The sequence below is a fragment of the Aethalodelphis obliquidens genome, unplaced genomic scaffold (genome assembly GCF_003676395.1).
Source record: "Aethalodelphis obliquidens isolate GAN/ISIS:26980383/991018 unplaced genomic scaffold, ASM367639v1 scaffold5, whole genome shotgun sequence".
Classification (NCBI taxonomy): Eukaryota; Metazoa; Chordata; class Mammalia; order Artiodactyla; family Delphinidae; genus Aethalodelphis; species Aethalodelphis obliquidens.
Genome location: NW_020837949.1, coordinates 23,150,635 through 23,164,811, shown reverse-complemented (window position 1 = coordinate 23,164,811; position 14,177 = coordinate 23,150,635). Strand labels below are relative to the sequence as shown.

General features: G+C 56.3%; 3 protein-coding genes across 3 annotated transcripts; 2 read left to right on the top strand and 1 right to left on the bottom strand.

Moving 5' to 3' along the window:
* The first annotated feature begins 2,014 nt into the window (after positions 1-2,014).
* On the top strand, positions 2,015-4,621 carry ATP6V1F (ATPase H+ transporting V1 subunit F). Its single transcript, XM_027102000.1, has 2 exons — positions 2,015-2,252; positions 4,153-4,621. The coding sequence occupies exons 1-2, from the start codon at positions 2,095-2,097 to the stop codon at positions 4,352-4,354; spliced, it is 360 nt and encodes a 119-aa protein (XP_026957801.1). The 5' UTR covers positions 2,015-2,094; the 3' UTR covers positions 4,355-4,621.
* A 52-nt stretch (positions 4,622-4,673) lies between these two features.
* On the top strand, positions 4,674-7,254 carry SPMIP1 (sperm microtubule inner protein 1). Its single transcript, XM_027102001.1, has 2 exons — positions 4,674-5,582; positions 7,145-7,254. Exons 1-2 carry the CDS (start codon positions 5,162-5,164, stop codon positions 7,252-7,254), a joined length of 531 nt encoding a protein of 176 aa, XP_026957802.1. The 5' UTR covers positions 4,674-5,161.
* An 88-nt stretch (positions 7,255-7,342) lies between these two features.
* LOC113618552 (collagen alpha-1(I) chain-like) lies at positions 7,343-13,896 on the bottom strand. The gene is made up of 8 exons (XM_027102769.1): positions 12,924-13,896; positions 12,682-12,843; positions 11,777-11,844; positions 11,295-11,401; positions 9,613-9,680; positions 8,110-9,312; positions 7,643-8,038; positions 7,343-7,547 (listed from the first exon to the last, which is right to left on the bottom strand). The coding sequence occupies exons 1-8, from the start codon at positions 13,494-13,496 to the stop codon at positions 7,455-7,457; spliced, it is 2,670 nt and encodes an 889-aa protein (XP_026958570.1). The 5' UTR covers positions 13,497-13,896; the 3' UTR covers positions 7,343-7,454.
* Between the last annotated feature and the right edge of the window lie 281 nt (positions 13,897-14,177).

Sequence of the window (14,177 nt, the reverse complement as noted above, 5' to 3'; positions counted from 1 at the left end):
ACCTTGTATCTGAGGGTCGGTCTCCCTCACCAGACTGTGCTCCCTGGGCGGTCCGATACAGACAAGTGTGACCAATGAGTAAATGAGCAATTGAGTAGCCAGAGCAGGGCAAAGCAGCATTTCACTCAACTGATCCCCCAATGATTCTTTGGGTAGGCCAAAGAAAACCCAACACACGTGGCCTGGCTCCAAACACCCCCTCCCCCCGCCTCTTCACTCAATAGGCTGTCTGCCTCCTGGCTCCTCTTTAAGTTTCTTTTTACCTTTCCCCTGCAAGACTCTTCTAGGGCCCACTTTCTTCTGTAGGTCTACCTCCCTCCCTGTGATATTTTTTACTCTCCCCTCAGTCCCGAGGGAGTTGAGGACAGAAATTGTATTTTATCAATCTTGTGTCCTCAGCCTCTCCATGACCACATTTGCTAAATGCTGGTTGAATGAAGGCGTGTGTGATAAACGTGGCACTGTCTCAGCTCACTACTTTACCTGACAGACCCTTTAAAGGCAGGATCCCTTCTCAAGTACCCAACCATTCGTGGCCGTTAAGGGTCAGCTCTGTGCCAGGCACTGAGCCAAGTGCTTCTACACACACCCTTCCTCACTCTCTGCCTTCCCTCCCACCTCGCCCCCAGATGGGAGCGTTTTCCTGCAAGGTTTGCTGGCCTCCTCAGCTTCGGCTGCCCTCCACCTGTGAGCGGATGTGTTTATGGATATCCAGCTCAGCTGCTCTCCCCCAACTGCAGTATGGCCACAGGTGCTGTGCATTTAGTGCCTCTACCTCAATCCTAACGGCCTATGAGGTGAGCATAGTATTATCTGAAGAGATCACGGTCCTGAGAACTTTGGTGATGCGTCCCAAATCATACCTCTAAGTAGCAGGGTCGAGATTCAAACCAGGTATGTCCAAATCCCAGGCCCATCACAGAGATAACCACTAGACCAGACCATCTGGATGTCTCAAGTGCTCTAAACTTGCAAATCACATGCCAGATGCAGGACGCCTTTTTGTTAAAAGGGTGGAGGAGCGAGCGGACCTCTCTCCTTCGACATGTTCATCTCATACAGAGTTCACTCCCTGAGGAATGTTACTCCTGTCCACCTAGCTGCACAGGCCAGAAACTTGGAAGTCACCTGGTCTAACTTCCCAAACATAACCAACCGCAAACCCAGTTCTGTCCATTTTTGTCTCTAAATATCTCTTGACTCCACCTGACTCTCACATTCCCCATCCCCACTCCCTGGCTTCTTTCTGGCCATCACCATCTCTTACCACAATGGTTTCTCCACCTTAGTCTTACTTCCACACACAGCGCGATCTCGATGCTATCGCTAAAACATAAACCTGGCCATATCATTCTCTTGCTTAAAATCCTTCAGTGGCTTCAGAACAACTCTGTCCTCAGGATAACTTCCAGATTCTTTATCTTTTCTTAAAGGCACTTATTCTCTCTAGTCCCCGCTAAGTGTTCGCACGTGCTGCTCCTCTTCCTGAGAACACCCTCTCGTCCTCACCTCTAGCCCTTCATCCTGCTGGCGGCCTTCTCTGCGCGCCCCCTCTCCCATGGGTTAGTTACACCTGATGTTTGCTTCCACGTACTTCTCACGTTTTAGCAATTGACACAGTGCTTTGTCAACCCTCTACCTCACTACAGAGTATCATCATTAACTTGCCCATCCTTTTATTAACTGAATAAATAACACTAGCTGTGTCACAGTTACATACATACACGATACAGACTCGGACCTTACTCTCGAGAACAGGTACCGTCTTTTCTTTGGCGTCTCGCCGCCTAACAGCAGTAGCCTCAACAAGTTTGTCGAACTTACCGATCGAACGCGCCTCCGAGAGACTGCTGTGCCGCGTGGACTTCTGGGAACCGTAGCTCCCCGGTTCGGACCTCCCTTTTATGGCGCAGCCGTATTCGGATTCCGGCGCTTTTTGCTCTTAATGCGCATGTCCCAGGAGGCGGAGTGGTGGAACTGCGCATGCCTAAAGAGCGGGGCGGGGGGGAGGTGCGGCCGAAAAGGAGGTGCACTGCCGCGGCGGGGCTTTGGTGACACCCGGAGGCTGCGGCTGATCGTTGCCGGACTGTGAGGATGGCGGGGAGGGGGAAGCTAATTGCGGTGATCGGAGACGAGGACACGGTGACTGGCTTCCTGCTGGGCGGCATAGGGGAGCTTAACAAGAACCGCCACCCTAATTTCCTGGTGGTGGAGAAAGATACTACCATCAATGAGATCGAAGACACTTTCCGGTACGGTAGCCCGCGAGGCCTGAACGGGACCTTCAGCTGCCTGGTGGGAGCGCGGGGAGAAGGCGGGGGCGGCCCTGGGCTTCCAGACCTTGGCCGAAGTGTCAGACCCCGTCCACGAGGGTCGAGGAAGTCGGTCCACCTCCCCTTCCGGAGAGGGGGCCTCCGCGTCCCAAGTTCCCTTTTGGGTCTCGGTGGGACCGGGGCTATGTCGGGTCCACAAACTCCCCCCTGTCACATGACCGTGTGTCAGGAAAGAAGGGGAACAGAGCTCGTGACGGGCGGGCGCCAGCCCCTTGGCCAAGCCTGGCCCGCCAGAGCTGAGCGTCCGGAGGGTCCAGGCCCGGAGGGGGCTAGTCTCAGCTCCCCTGCAGGGGCTCCCACATTTCACCCGTAGAGCAGGCTCCGGGCATTGCAAGCACTCGACTCTCTTGCGAGTTGACACCTAAAGGAACCACACACTCAGTGAACACACGGGCAGTGGGCTCGGGCTTTCCTGTATTTTCATCTCCCTCAGAGGCTCACAATCGCCTTGTGAGGTAGGGGTTATTCCCACTTACTGGTGAGAAAATTAAGTTCAGAGAGGTTAAGGCACACTCTGATTCAGACGAGAGCGAGCAGGGATTTGAGCCCAGTCCCACCCTTTCTGCCTTTCTTAAGCCAGGGCTACACTCTGCCTGTGTAGCTCTCCTCAGTCGGCTTCGGAATTTCCCGTTGTCCTGAGCACAGGGGACAATATCAGGACTGTCCTACCTTCTGCTGAGACCATGCACTTCAAATCTTCCCTTCCTGTTCTGGGTTAAGAGCAATAGCTTCAAAATGTGGGTGCAGGCATGTCCCTTAATCCAGGAGGCGTCCTGGTGGCTAGAGTTAAGGGTGCCAGCCCCCTATTCTCTCCCACACCCCTTCTCTAGGGCCCCTGTGCCAAGTCCCAGGAACAAACCACTCCCACTGTTTCCCCCTAAACAGCCCAGCCCTGAGCTACCGGCTGAGGCTGGTTCCTGCTGCCTGGGGTGTGATAGGCCCTGACCCGGGAGGCTGATCTCTGCCGCTCTCTAAGCAGTCCGGTAAAGTGACCCAAGTTGTCATGAGAGAAGGACAAATTTTACTTCAAGAATTTTCCAAGTTTCTAACCAAAAGGGATCTCAGAAATCATCAAGTCTAACCTGCCCTAGTGTCTGGCACAGAGTAAGCTGCTCAGTAAACAGTTTTTATCGAGTAAATAAATGAATGGGTGGTTGATCACAAGAAAGTAAGAGCCCAGTGTCGGGTTCTCTCTGTGTGGAAAGTGTGATTCCTTCGTTACCGATTTTCCTCTTCCTGTGTTGCGTTCTTGGCTCAGGCCAAACTTCCCCTCTGACTCACCCCCTGCCCTCATCAGCATAGACCTTCAGTGGTCTGTACAGCGCCCCCTCAACCTTAAAAAATTTAATCTGTTTTCTTTTGAAAGGTTAATGTGTTCATGTGGCTTACAAATTAATATTTAAAAGGTATATACATTGAGAAGTCACACTCCCACCCCAACCTCTTCTACTTCATTACCTCCTTCCTCCACCCCGTAACCACTTAGTTTTTTCCTTATCTTTCTTTTTCTTTATGCAGATACAAAGGGACAGATGTATATATTCTTATCCTCTCCCTTTCTTACCCGAAGGCAGCGTAAGGAATACACCAGCATGCACCCTCATCTTCATTAGCTGTTCAGTTGGGAGCCTTCCAGGCAGGGGAGGTAGAAGCCATGGCCCTTAGCTTTGGACTGAAATTGATTCTAAATAGAATGAAGAGAGTTTAGTGTAGCACCCTTGTCCATTGCACTCTCTGGATCGAGCTCGTTCCCCTCTGCAGCCCAGCCCACCAACTCAGAGTGGGCTGCCTTGGACTCCCTTCTCATCTCTCCCTACAGGCAGTTTCTAAACCGGGACGACATCGGCATCATCCTCATCAACCAGTACATCGCAGAGATGGTGCGGCACGCGCTCGATGCCCACCAGCGCTCCATTCCGGCCGTGCTGGAGATCCCATCCAAGGAGCACCCCTACGATGCTGCCAAGGACTCCATCCTGCGCCGGGCCAGGGGCATGTTCACGGCCGAAGACCTGCGCTAGGGAACTCCCCTCAGCCATGTGGCCTCTCCCCAGGCTTGCCATCAGCCCTCCTCTAAAATTCGAGCCTCTGAGTTCCAATTCCCTGCCCCTTCCCACTCCACTGAGAGGCTAGGTGAGGTGCTTCCAGTTTGCTGGGCCTCTGCCATTCAAATCAAGGCTGGTTAGGGTATAGGAAGCCTGAGTGTCTTCTCTCCATTACCTCTTCCCTGTGCTGTTATACAGTGTCCTTGTTGATGTTAAATTAAAGTAGTTCTTGCTTCTCTCCGATCTGAGGCTGGGTGCTAGAAAGGACACGTGTGGGATGAGGCTGTTGTGGGGAGGCGGTGGGGGAGTGGACTCGACTGGCAGGGCTGGAAAAGGTTTTGCCAGAGATCCAGGCATAGAGGAGTTGGACCAGGAAGATTGTGCCAGGTTGGCCGTCTGAATTAAAGGTAGCCAGCTCTGGCAGGGAGGAAGGGAAGGAGGCTTGCGTCCAGTCCCCTGGCACCCCAGCTTGAGTCTGTATTGGCTGGGAGGGGACCAGACCTCAAGGGAAGGAAGCAGAAATCACAGGAAACCTGGAAGCCTGTGATACTAGCCTGGGTCAAGCAAGAGGTTTGGGGATCAAGGCTCTTAGCCAGTGGGCCCCGGCCTGAGGCTGCCTCAGCAAGCGAGGCATGTGAGGCGCTGAGGGCATGGCCCTGTGTGAGGTGAGGCTCGGTTGCCGAGCGACCATCCCTGGGCAGCCACCTGCTGTCAGAAAGGCTCTGCTTGCTGCGCTCACCCCTCAGCTGCAGTCACCCTGGTCCTGCTCCTTCCTTCGCCACCATGTCTCGGCAACTTAACATGGACACGGTGCGGCAGAACTTCTGGAAGGAGCAGTATCTGAGGGAGAAGGTGTTGCGCTGTGAATGGCACCGCAAGTATGGGTCGATGGTGAAGGCCAAGCAGAAGGCTAAGACTGCAGCCCACGTACCCCTCAAGCTGCCCACCCTGCCCCCCAAAGCCCCACTCTCACCCCTGCCCGCCCCCAAAGCCGTTCCTTCCGAGGCCCCCAGCCCTGCCCTGGAGGCTCCTATTCAGCCAGAAATGTACCCAGTCCTGCCTGCCACCCGGGCCCTGCTGTATGAAGGCATCTCCCACGACTTTCAGGGCCGCTACCGCTACCTCAACACCCGAAAACTGGACATGCCAGAGAGGCGCTACCTCTTCCCCATCACCACCAACTTCACATATGGCTGGCAGCTGGGTGAGCCCTAACCTCCCAGAAATTATTCGCCTCACAAACACAGAGCACCTGCCACGAGCTAGGCAGCGCTCTCGGCGCTAGACACACAAGGCACGTGGACACTCCTTTTGGGGACGTCCATTCTAGTGGAGGGTCCAGGCCATAAACATAAGAGCAAGAGAGGGCCAGGCATGGTGGGGGAGGGGGACAGGGCACGTGTGCGGCTTTAGACTGGACTGTCAGGAAAGGCCTCTCTGGGGACCTAAAGGCTGAGTGAGCTAAATGACGAGGAGGAGTTTGGGTTTTACTCTAAATTCGAGGGGAAGCCATGGAGAGTTTTAAACAGGTAAATGATACTGATACACTTTTTAAAAAAATATCACCCTGACTATTCTGTAGGTAATGGCCTTTTTAGGGACACGAGTAGGCTCTGGCAGGTGGCTAAGCTATCCTGGCAAGAGATGACGATGGCTTGGGCTAGGGTGATTGGCGGTAGAGCTGAAATAGATTCCAGATATGTTTTGGAGGAAGAATCAAGAGAACTTACTGATGGTTTGAAAGAGACAAGGAAAGAGAATGCAATGGCCATGCCCAGGTGTTCAGCTGAAGCAGCTACAGCAGGGGAGACTGGGGCGGGGGCAGGGCTGGGGGTGTGTGAAGACAGGTCAGTGTTGGGTGTTTTGCGCTGGAGGTGTTGGTGAGTCGGCTGTGTATGGGAGTCGCCCTATGGAGGGAGGTCAGAGATAAAGATGCAGTTTTGGGGGTCATCAGAATATAGGTGCTCTTTAAAGCCCCGAGACTGGGTGGGCTTACCCAGGGAGCTCCAGGGCTGGATCAAACTGGAGAAGGCAGAGGACACAGCGAGGGGTAGGAGATGGTATTGGCCAGAAGGCTGTCCATCTGGATTGAGTCATGGTCATCGGCTGGGCAGGAGAGGAGCGAAGGCAATGGTGCAGCTGGAGATGAAGAGTCCAGGTGTGGGGAAAAGAATATGCCAGGGAGTGTTGTGGGTTTTCTGGGTGATGAGACATGTCCCTTTGCTGTCTGTGGTCATGAATTTCAAGTGAGACTACTCAGTCACATGTTTTCTCCAGCTCCTGCACAGAAAAGGTGGATGGCTGGTGATAAACACAGTTGAAATTTTACCTAAAAAAAATCCCCCTACTTTCCCCAGGGCCCTAAATGGGGAGGAAAGGGAGCAATTTCCAAATGAAAGAAGGAGGTGAACCCCGAAAGGGGAGCAGGAGGTAGAAAGAAGCCCTGTCTGCCCCAGAGAAGTCTAGCTCTGTCTGTAACAAGCACGGCTGGGAGTCCCACCACCCGCCTCCATGGAGGATTCTGAGGCTGGGGGAAATGCTGGCACACAGCTGACTGGCATTTGGCCATCACTGCTGATCCAGGCAGCCAGCCAGCTCCCTGTTTCCGCATAGCCCCCACTCCTCAGAAGCACTTCTTTTTATTTTTTCACACTTACAAAGTGGATACAACACAGGCAGATTCCTAGGGTTATGCAGGCAGGGCTCCCGGGCTCTGCGAGTTCCTTTCCCAGGAATCCATTCCTGGCCTCTGACATCTTTTTCCAGGCCCCCCAGTGAAGCAAGAACTGGTCTCCTGCAAGATGTGCCGCATTGAATCTTTCTTCCGCAAGAATGGGGCCTTCGCACTGCTTGACCCCCGGGACCTGGCCCTCTGACCTTGGGCCAGGCAGTGGGCTTAGGGGAGGGAAGAAGAAATAACACACGTGGTGGGCCGAAAGTGCCATGCGTGTCTGTGTCTGGCTCTCCCCAGGCCCTGAGGCTGCGTTCCGGGCCTTTCTGAAACTACCTCTGACCTACAGGTTGCCCTCTTGCTTTTTCCTTAAATCCCCGTCTCTTTAATCGTCCCTTTGAGGATTCAGCAGTGACCAGAGAGGGCTGGGAAGAGTGAGCGATGCTCTCCAGGCGCAGGCTCCTCAGAGCCAGGGGGCCACAGAAGTTGCTGGAAGTTCTGGGTGTTCCTGTGTAAAGAGTGGCCTTTCATCCCAGATGCCAGGGAAAAGGGACGGCCACCACCCCACAAGCCTCCCCGCCCGAACCCCTCACCTGACCCCGAGGGCTCGCAGCCGCCCGGTCCTCTCCCGTTGCATTTGCTTCAGCTGCTCCCGCAGGGCGCTCCGCTGCCCGGCCGCGTCCTCCTGGGGCGGCGCCGAGCGCTGAGCGCCCGCGCCTCCCAGCCCCGGGGCTCGATGCGGCCAGCAGAGGGCAGCAGCCGGGCAGGCCGGCCCCTCCCGCTCCGCAGGTGTCATCGCAAGTGCGCGGTGCGCGCAAGTCAAAGGGACCCAGGTCGCGCCCCGTCCCCCGCCCAGGCAGGGTTTTGGCGGCCCCACCGCCTTCTCCTAGGGGTCTTGCCTGTCGTGGGAGCTGAGCCGGGCTCGGTGGGGGTCTCAAGGGATGCACGCGGCAGTGGCGGTTCCTGGCGATGCGGAGGCGTTCCAAGACCTGGAGGAGGCTTCTGTCAGCAGCCGATCGGCCGCCCCCTGGTGCCCCGCCCTCCCGGCCCGGCCGCGCACCCGGAGCCGCTGCTGCTCGCGGTCCTGTTGCCGCCGACGCCTGGCCTCACTGTGCAGCTCCAGCAGCCGCTGCAGAGCCGTCTCCTGCTGCGCCGCGCTCACGCCCGCAGACCGCCTGTCCCTGCTCGGGGACTCGGGCCACGCGGTCTTCGAGGCTCTGGGGGCCTCGGCACCTTCCCTCCGCCCCCCGAGGGCGCCCGGGAGCCCCATGGAGCCGCCCAGCTCCTGCTCCGCGGGGCCAGGGCTTCCTCCCGGGCCCCGAAGCGAGTGCGGATCGCTCAGCAGGCCCGGATGCCCTGGGAGAGCTGCGGGGCGCTCCCGCTGCTCGGAACCACCAGTGCGTAGGGCCGCCAGCAACACCGCTCCTGGGCGTGGGAGCGGCGGCCGGGCCGGAGGCCCCGGGGGCGTAAGGGGAGCCGGCGCCCCTTCCCGGGCGGGCCCCTGCTCTCTCACGGCCGCTGCGCTGTCTCCTCTCGGGCCACCGGTCTTAACCTGCCTCAGCTGCGTGGTTCTTCCCCGCGGGTGCGCGCCCTCCCTTCCCCCAGGCTGCGGCATCCGTTCTCCCAGGGGCCTGCAGAAGCCCCCCGGAATCCCCAGGGAGCCGCCTTCCTCCCGGGGCGGTGTAGGTGCCTCTCCCCGAGCCACCTCCCAGGCTTGTGAGATACGGCTTCTGCCCTCGGAAGACTGAAGCATCTTCACTTCCGGGCCCTGAGGAGAATCCTCGCTCTGCTCCGGGAGGACCTCCTTTCTCCGGCACTTAAGGCGACTTCCGCTTTGACTTCGAGGTGCCTCTTTGTTCTCACCCTGGGAGGCCTCCCACCTTTGACCTTCCGAGACCTCTTCCCTCAGAGCCTGAGGGGCCTCCCCGCTCTGACCCTCGTTTGTCTTCTCTCTCTTACTTGGGGGAACTTCTTTGTCCTCCCCCTGGAGGGCCTTCCCTCTCTGATGCTGAGGGGCCCCCTCTCTCTGACTCTGAGGAATCTCAATTCTTAGCAGTTTCTTTAGTTCTGCTCTCTCCTGGCCCAGGCTGCAGCCCAGCCCCTCCAGGGGGTCCAGGGGTTCTGGCAGGCCCTGGGAGGGGAGGCCTGAGGGCCCTGGGGCTCCCTGAGCCAGCTTCTTCTCCTGTAGGCTTCTGGATGGTGGTTGATGGGGCCCCTGGGGCGTGGGCCCTGCTAGCTCCCCGTCTTCCCTCTGGGCCAGCTCCTAGGAAGGAAGAGCACCCTTCCCGGGTTTGTGAGGGAATCCTCGTGCCAGGGCCACTTCCCCCAGGGGAGCCTGGAGACCCCAGTGGCTACCCCAGTGGGCCTCACTTCCATTAGGGCCCTTGCCCGATTCCTAAATTCGTAAAACCCATGTTATGTAGTGTAAAAGGGGCTTCAGTGATGGCCCCTTCTTCCATCTGGCTGTGGGCTTCTCACCCCTGCAGTCTCCTCCCAGGCACACCCCACCTCTGCTATCCCCAATCTGAGAGGGGTCTTGCCCAGGACGCTTCGACCCTTTCACCTTGAACTCTGAGCTTCCTGGTTCTCCAGAGCTACTGCTGGTGGTGAGGTTCAGCTCTTGTGAGCAACCTGAGGGAGAGAGACAGATGTTGAGAGCCCTCTGCTCCTGTCCCAGGCCCTCACACACATCCCACAGCACTGGAACCAAGAAGCCTAGGGAGTCCCCAGCACGTGAGGGGATGTGGTGGTGGGGTACCCTGAGGGTTGGTGTTGGAACTTCAAGGCCGTCGCAGTTCATCATTCCACCTTTATTTACACAGCCTGCTATGTGCCTGCTTCTCAGGCTTGCCTGCCAGCAGCAGACCCCATCTTCCTCATCCTCCCAGCCAAGGACCACCTCCGAGGAACCTGCACACCCTCTTCCTCAAAACCGCTAGGGGAGGCCCAGGAGCAGGAAGGGACTGGTTTCCAGGCTCCTCAGTCCCTCATAAGGACACGCGCACTTTGTCCTTGTGTGCCTGTCCAGCCCCACAACATGCACCTGACTTTCCTATTATTAAGGCTAATCCTCTTTAGCTCTTCCTTGGTTTCCGACAGCAAAACCAAATGAAATTCAAGAAGTGGAATTTTAGGCCAGAGGCTAGCCTAAAAACTGCAAGTCTTCATAATTAACGAAAGGAATCTAAAAAAAGAGATGAAATGTCGCTGCTCCTTTGCAGCTGTGGAGGAAGGAGCATCGTTTTGCATCCATAAAACTACTTAGAAGAACCTGATCTCGTCTTAAATTGAGAACTCCCACAAGAAATGCCATCTTTATGCAATATGGACATGAGAATATTCATAACGGTAACCAAATGGGAATGTTCTCTGTGAAAACAAATCTGTCTTTTGAAGAGTTCTGAACAAAGAGGTCTGATAAGACTCCCAAGCCTTCAGAAATTATTGCCATGAACTGTGAAAATAACCTCCAACCCTGTCCCTCTGTAATTCTGATCTGTTGTCTTACTAGATCATTTATTTCACTGGTTATAATGTTGTGATAGATGTCTCCCATCAATGTATTCCCAAGAGATAATATACTTGTAAAAATTTTTCTGTCAATCAGAAAATAATCATCGGCACTTTCCTCCTCTCTCCCATGCATGATGTCACAATTAAAAGCTTATGAGTTTGCTAGGCTTATTATTTAACAAATCATTTGACAGCCTGTTTCATTTAAATTAAATTAACAGGCCCAGGGCTCACAGCATCCATCCCACTGAATTCTAATTGCCTGTTTATTGTCACACCCTCTCACTAGGCTGTGATCTCCTCAGGGATGAGGACAACTGACTGGCCAAGTCTCTTTTGTGCCCTGTATCTCCCCAGTGCCTGGCATGAGGGTGGCAGCTAGGCAGCTTGGAGCTGCCATTCCATTCCCTCCTCGCTGGAGGACAGGGAGGACAGACAGTCATTCCCAGCACTTTCTCCTCTGAGCCCCAGCTTAGCTTCAGAATCCTCCTGGACACAGTGCCTGAGACAGCTGGCACCAATCAGGTGGAATTGGCGTATAAAAGAAAACCTACTTGCTGTCCCTGGGTGCCCCTGGCAGCCCACAAAAAGGTATGAGGCAAAGAATAGGTGAGGATGGACTGGAATCCTGGGACTTGGGGTGAGGGCTTCCCCGCTCCTCCCAACCTAGGCTGGCCACTCCAGCCCAGGGGCTCCTGTTCTCCTGGCTGTAAACCCCTGCTGTCAACGTACCAGATGTGGGCCCTTCTGCAGGCATGCCAGGGCTCTCCCACCTTGGGTCTGCATCAAAGCTGGCTTCAGTCAGATCCAGGGCTGATGACGGGTCCTTTGCCAGCCCCCTGCAGGAGTGCAAAGGCTGCCTCAGGTGCACCTCTTGCATCTGGGCTCCGATCGGCTGGGGGCAGCCTGTCTGCCAGACTCCTCACCCACGGCAGGCTGCGGAGCCTTCCCACCCCAAGATCGAAACTCAGTCCATGGAGGCCTTCCCCACGCCTGCACCCACCACTGGGTTCCAGGAGCTGGAACTCAGGGTTACCCTGTCCAGAGGCTGTGGGGCAACCACATGGGTACAACTGAGTGAGAACCCCAGGAGGATCTGGGGGCCCGAGGAGGGGTCGCTGGGCAGGGCTGTGGAGGGAGACGGGGCAAAGGGTCCAGTGTTTGGTCACTTTGTGTGGCAACACGGAGTGGACAGAATTCCCTGGGAGACTCACCCCTCCAGAAGCTGACGGTCCTGGCTCAGGGAGTCCTCAGCCTGGGGCGATGGGCACAGCCTGGAATTCTGGAAGGATTGGGGGGGGGTACCCTAGTCTACAGGGCATCATCCCCCAATGTGGCAGGCAGCCTCTACAACAGCCCCCAGTGATCCCTCCTCCTGGCAACTGTGCCCTTGTGTGACACCCCCCCCTTCCCCTCCAAGTGAAGGAGCTTGGAAATGGATCCCTCCTGCCCACTGAAGCCTTCAGATGAGACTGCAGCCTTGGCTAAAAGTGTTGGCTGGATACTTCCTTAGTGGTCATGACTAACACCCCCTCCTGCTACAAGCTACTAACCTGCCCAAAGGGCCTCAGGCAGTTGGTGGCTGAGCCAGGACTCGAGGCACATCCTAGTTCCCAGTCACCACAGCACCCTCCTTCCTAGAAGGGTGGGACCAGCCACCAGCCCCGGAAGGAGGGGCCTGGGGCTGGGGCTGCTCAGGGTCTCATCTCCGGGGCACCCTGGGCATCAGTGCCTCTGCCCTCTGGGCACCGCCAGGCCTGCTTTCCTCCCTTGCTGCAGCCATGTCTAAAGGCTTCTAGGTGTCACCACGCTGTTGATTTGACCAAGATAGTTCACTGTGGAATGGTAGCAAGCCAGAATGGTCCTGTATGCCAGGCATGGTGCTAAATCCTTTACACAGATGAGTTCACAATCCTCCCAGCAGCGCTCTGAAAAAGAGCTATTATCTTCCCCATCTTGTAGCTGAGGAAACAGGCTTACGGTCCACAGGGAGCGTCAGAGCAGAGATTTGAACCCAGATCCATCTGTCTCCAGAGCCCACATTCCTTCCACTTCTCAACCACTACAAGTGCCCCAGTGTTTCACTGACACCCCCGCCCTCAGCCACACCCCAGCTCACCCCACTCGTCCGCCGCTCAGAGCCCCCATCCGTCCTACCACGGGGCTTGCTGCACTGGCTCCACGCACACTGGGCCCAGTCCCTCAGACCGCAGAACTGGGCCCAGGGGGGCCAGGAGACGCCCAGCCCCACCCCGGTCAGCAGCTCCAAATCCCACAGGAGCTGCAGGAAGGTGGGGTGCCAGGATGTGAGCGGGCACACACCCTGCGCTCTGCCACCCTCCCTGGCCGACGACCGCCTACCTGCTCCTGGGCCCGCCGGCTCCGCTCCATCTGCAGCAGCACGGTGGGCAGTTCGAGGCCTGAGGGACAGGTCCGGCCGTCTCCCACATGGGGAGGCAAGGTGGAGTCAGACCCCACGGAGAGCCTGCCCCCTCGTATATGGTGCCCTGTCACCCTCACCTGCTGCAGGGCAGCCCAGAGCTGGCCCAGGCCTACAGGGCACCAGAAGAGGTGCTGGTACAGGGCCAAGGCCTGCTTGGGGCTACAGGGGAGCCCTAGGCCCCCAGGTGTGGCTGCCTGCTCCATGGGGCAGGGAGCCAGGGAGGACGTCCACCCCCCTCCCCTCCCCCAGCTGCTCCTGGAGAGAGGAGGAAGATGAGGAGCTGCGGACAGGTGCAAGAAGGAGACAAAGGCTCCTGGGCTCAGTAACGTGGGGCCCTGACATCTGAGCCAGGGCCTGGGCCTCAGCCAAGTCTCAGAGAAACCTGACTCTGATGCAGGTTTCTCGGCCATGTGGGTGGCAGTGTGGGGTGAGGACTGTGGTCCTGATAGAGAGCGACGTGTGTGCATGTGTTTGCAGTCCCAAATGAGCATCTATTTTATACATACGGTTAGCCCTTAAGCAACACGGGGGTTAGGGGCCCAACCCTCCTTGCAGTCAAAAATCCACATATAACTTATAGTCTGCCCGCCATATCTGAGGATTCAACCTACCTGGGATGGTGTAGTGCTGTAGTATTTACCATTGAAAAAAATCTGAGCATAAGTGGGCCCGTGCAGTTCAAACCCGTGTTGTTCAAATGTCAACTGTATATCTGAAGCTTGCAACTGCATTATATGGTATGTGATATATGCCCAATACAGGCAGCAGCTCCCAACAACTAACTGTATGCCAGGACACAAAATGCTACGTACACGTAATCCTTCCTTGAAGCAACTCTATGAAGTAGGTGGTATCATTTTCATCCCCATTTCACAGAAAAGAAAACCGGGCCCCAGAGAGTAAGCTGTCCTACCTAACACATGGCACTGTCTCCCTCATCTGGGGACAGACAGCACGAGAAACAGGCTCTGGGAAAATGTGGTCCCGAGTGTGAGTAGTAACACGCTTCCCTAGTGCTTGCTCCAAGCTGTCCATGCTCTGTTTATTCTCCGCAACACACGAGATACAGCCGATGAGGACACAGTTTGTAGAAGTAACGACAAGGGGAGGGAACAGGCATACGTGATGGTCTGTAGTCTTCGCATCCCCTGCCGTCATGAGCAGCCTGGCCT

Coding starts and splice junctions, on each gene's coding strand:
- ATP6V1F (XM_027102000.1), top strand. CDS start 2,095: ATGGCGGGGAGGGGGAAGCTAATTGCGGTGATCGGAGACGAGGACACG. Junction 2,253..4,152: donor GAGATCGAAGACACTTTCCG/GTACGGTAGCCC, acceptor CTCTCCCTACAG/GCAGTTTCTAAACCGGGACG.
- SPMIP1 (XM_027102001.1), top strand. CDS start 5,162: ATGTCTCGGCAACTTAACATGGACACGGTGCGGCAGAACTTCTGGAAG. Junction 5,583..7,144: donor CACATATGGCTGGCAGCTGG/GTGAGCCCTAAC, acceptor ATCTTTTTCCAG/GCCCCCCAGTGAAGCAAGAA.
- LOC113618552 (XM_027102769.1), bottom strand. CDS start 13,496: ATGCTCATTTGGGACTGCAAACACATGCACACACGTCGCTCTCTATCA. Junction 11,845..12,681: donor CTGAGCGGCGGACGAGTGGG/GTGAGCTGGGGT, acceptor CAATCCTTCCAG/AATTCCAGGCTGTGCCCATC. Junction 9,313..9,612: donor CAGGAAGCTCAGAGTTCAAG/GTGAAAGGGTCG, acceptor CTTCCTTCCTAG/GAGCTGGCCCAGAGGGAAGA.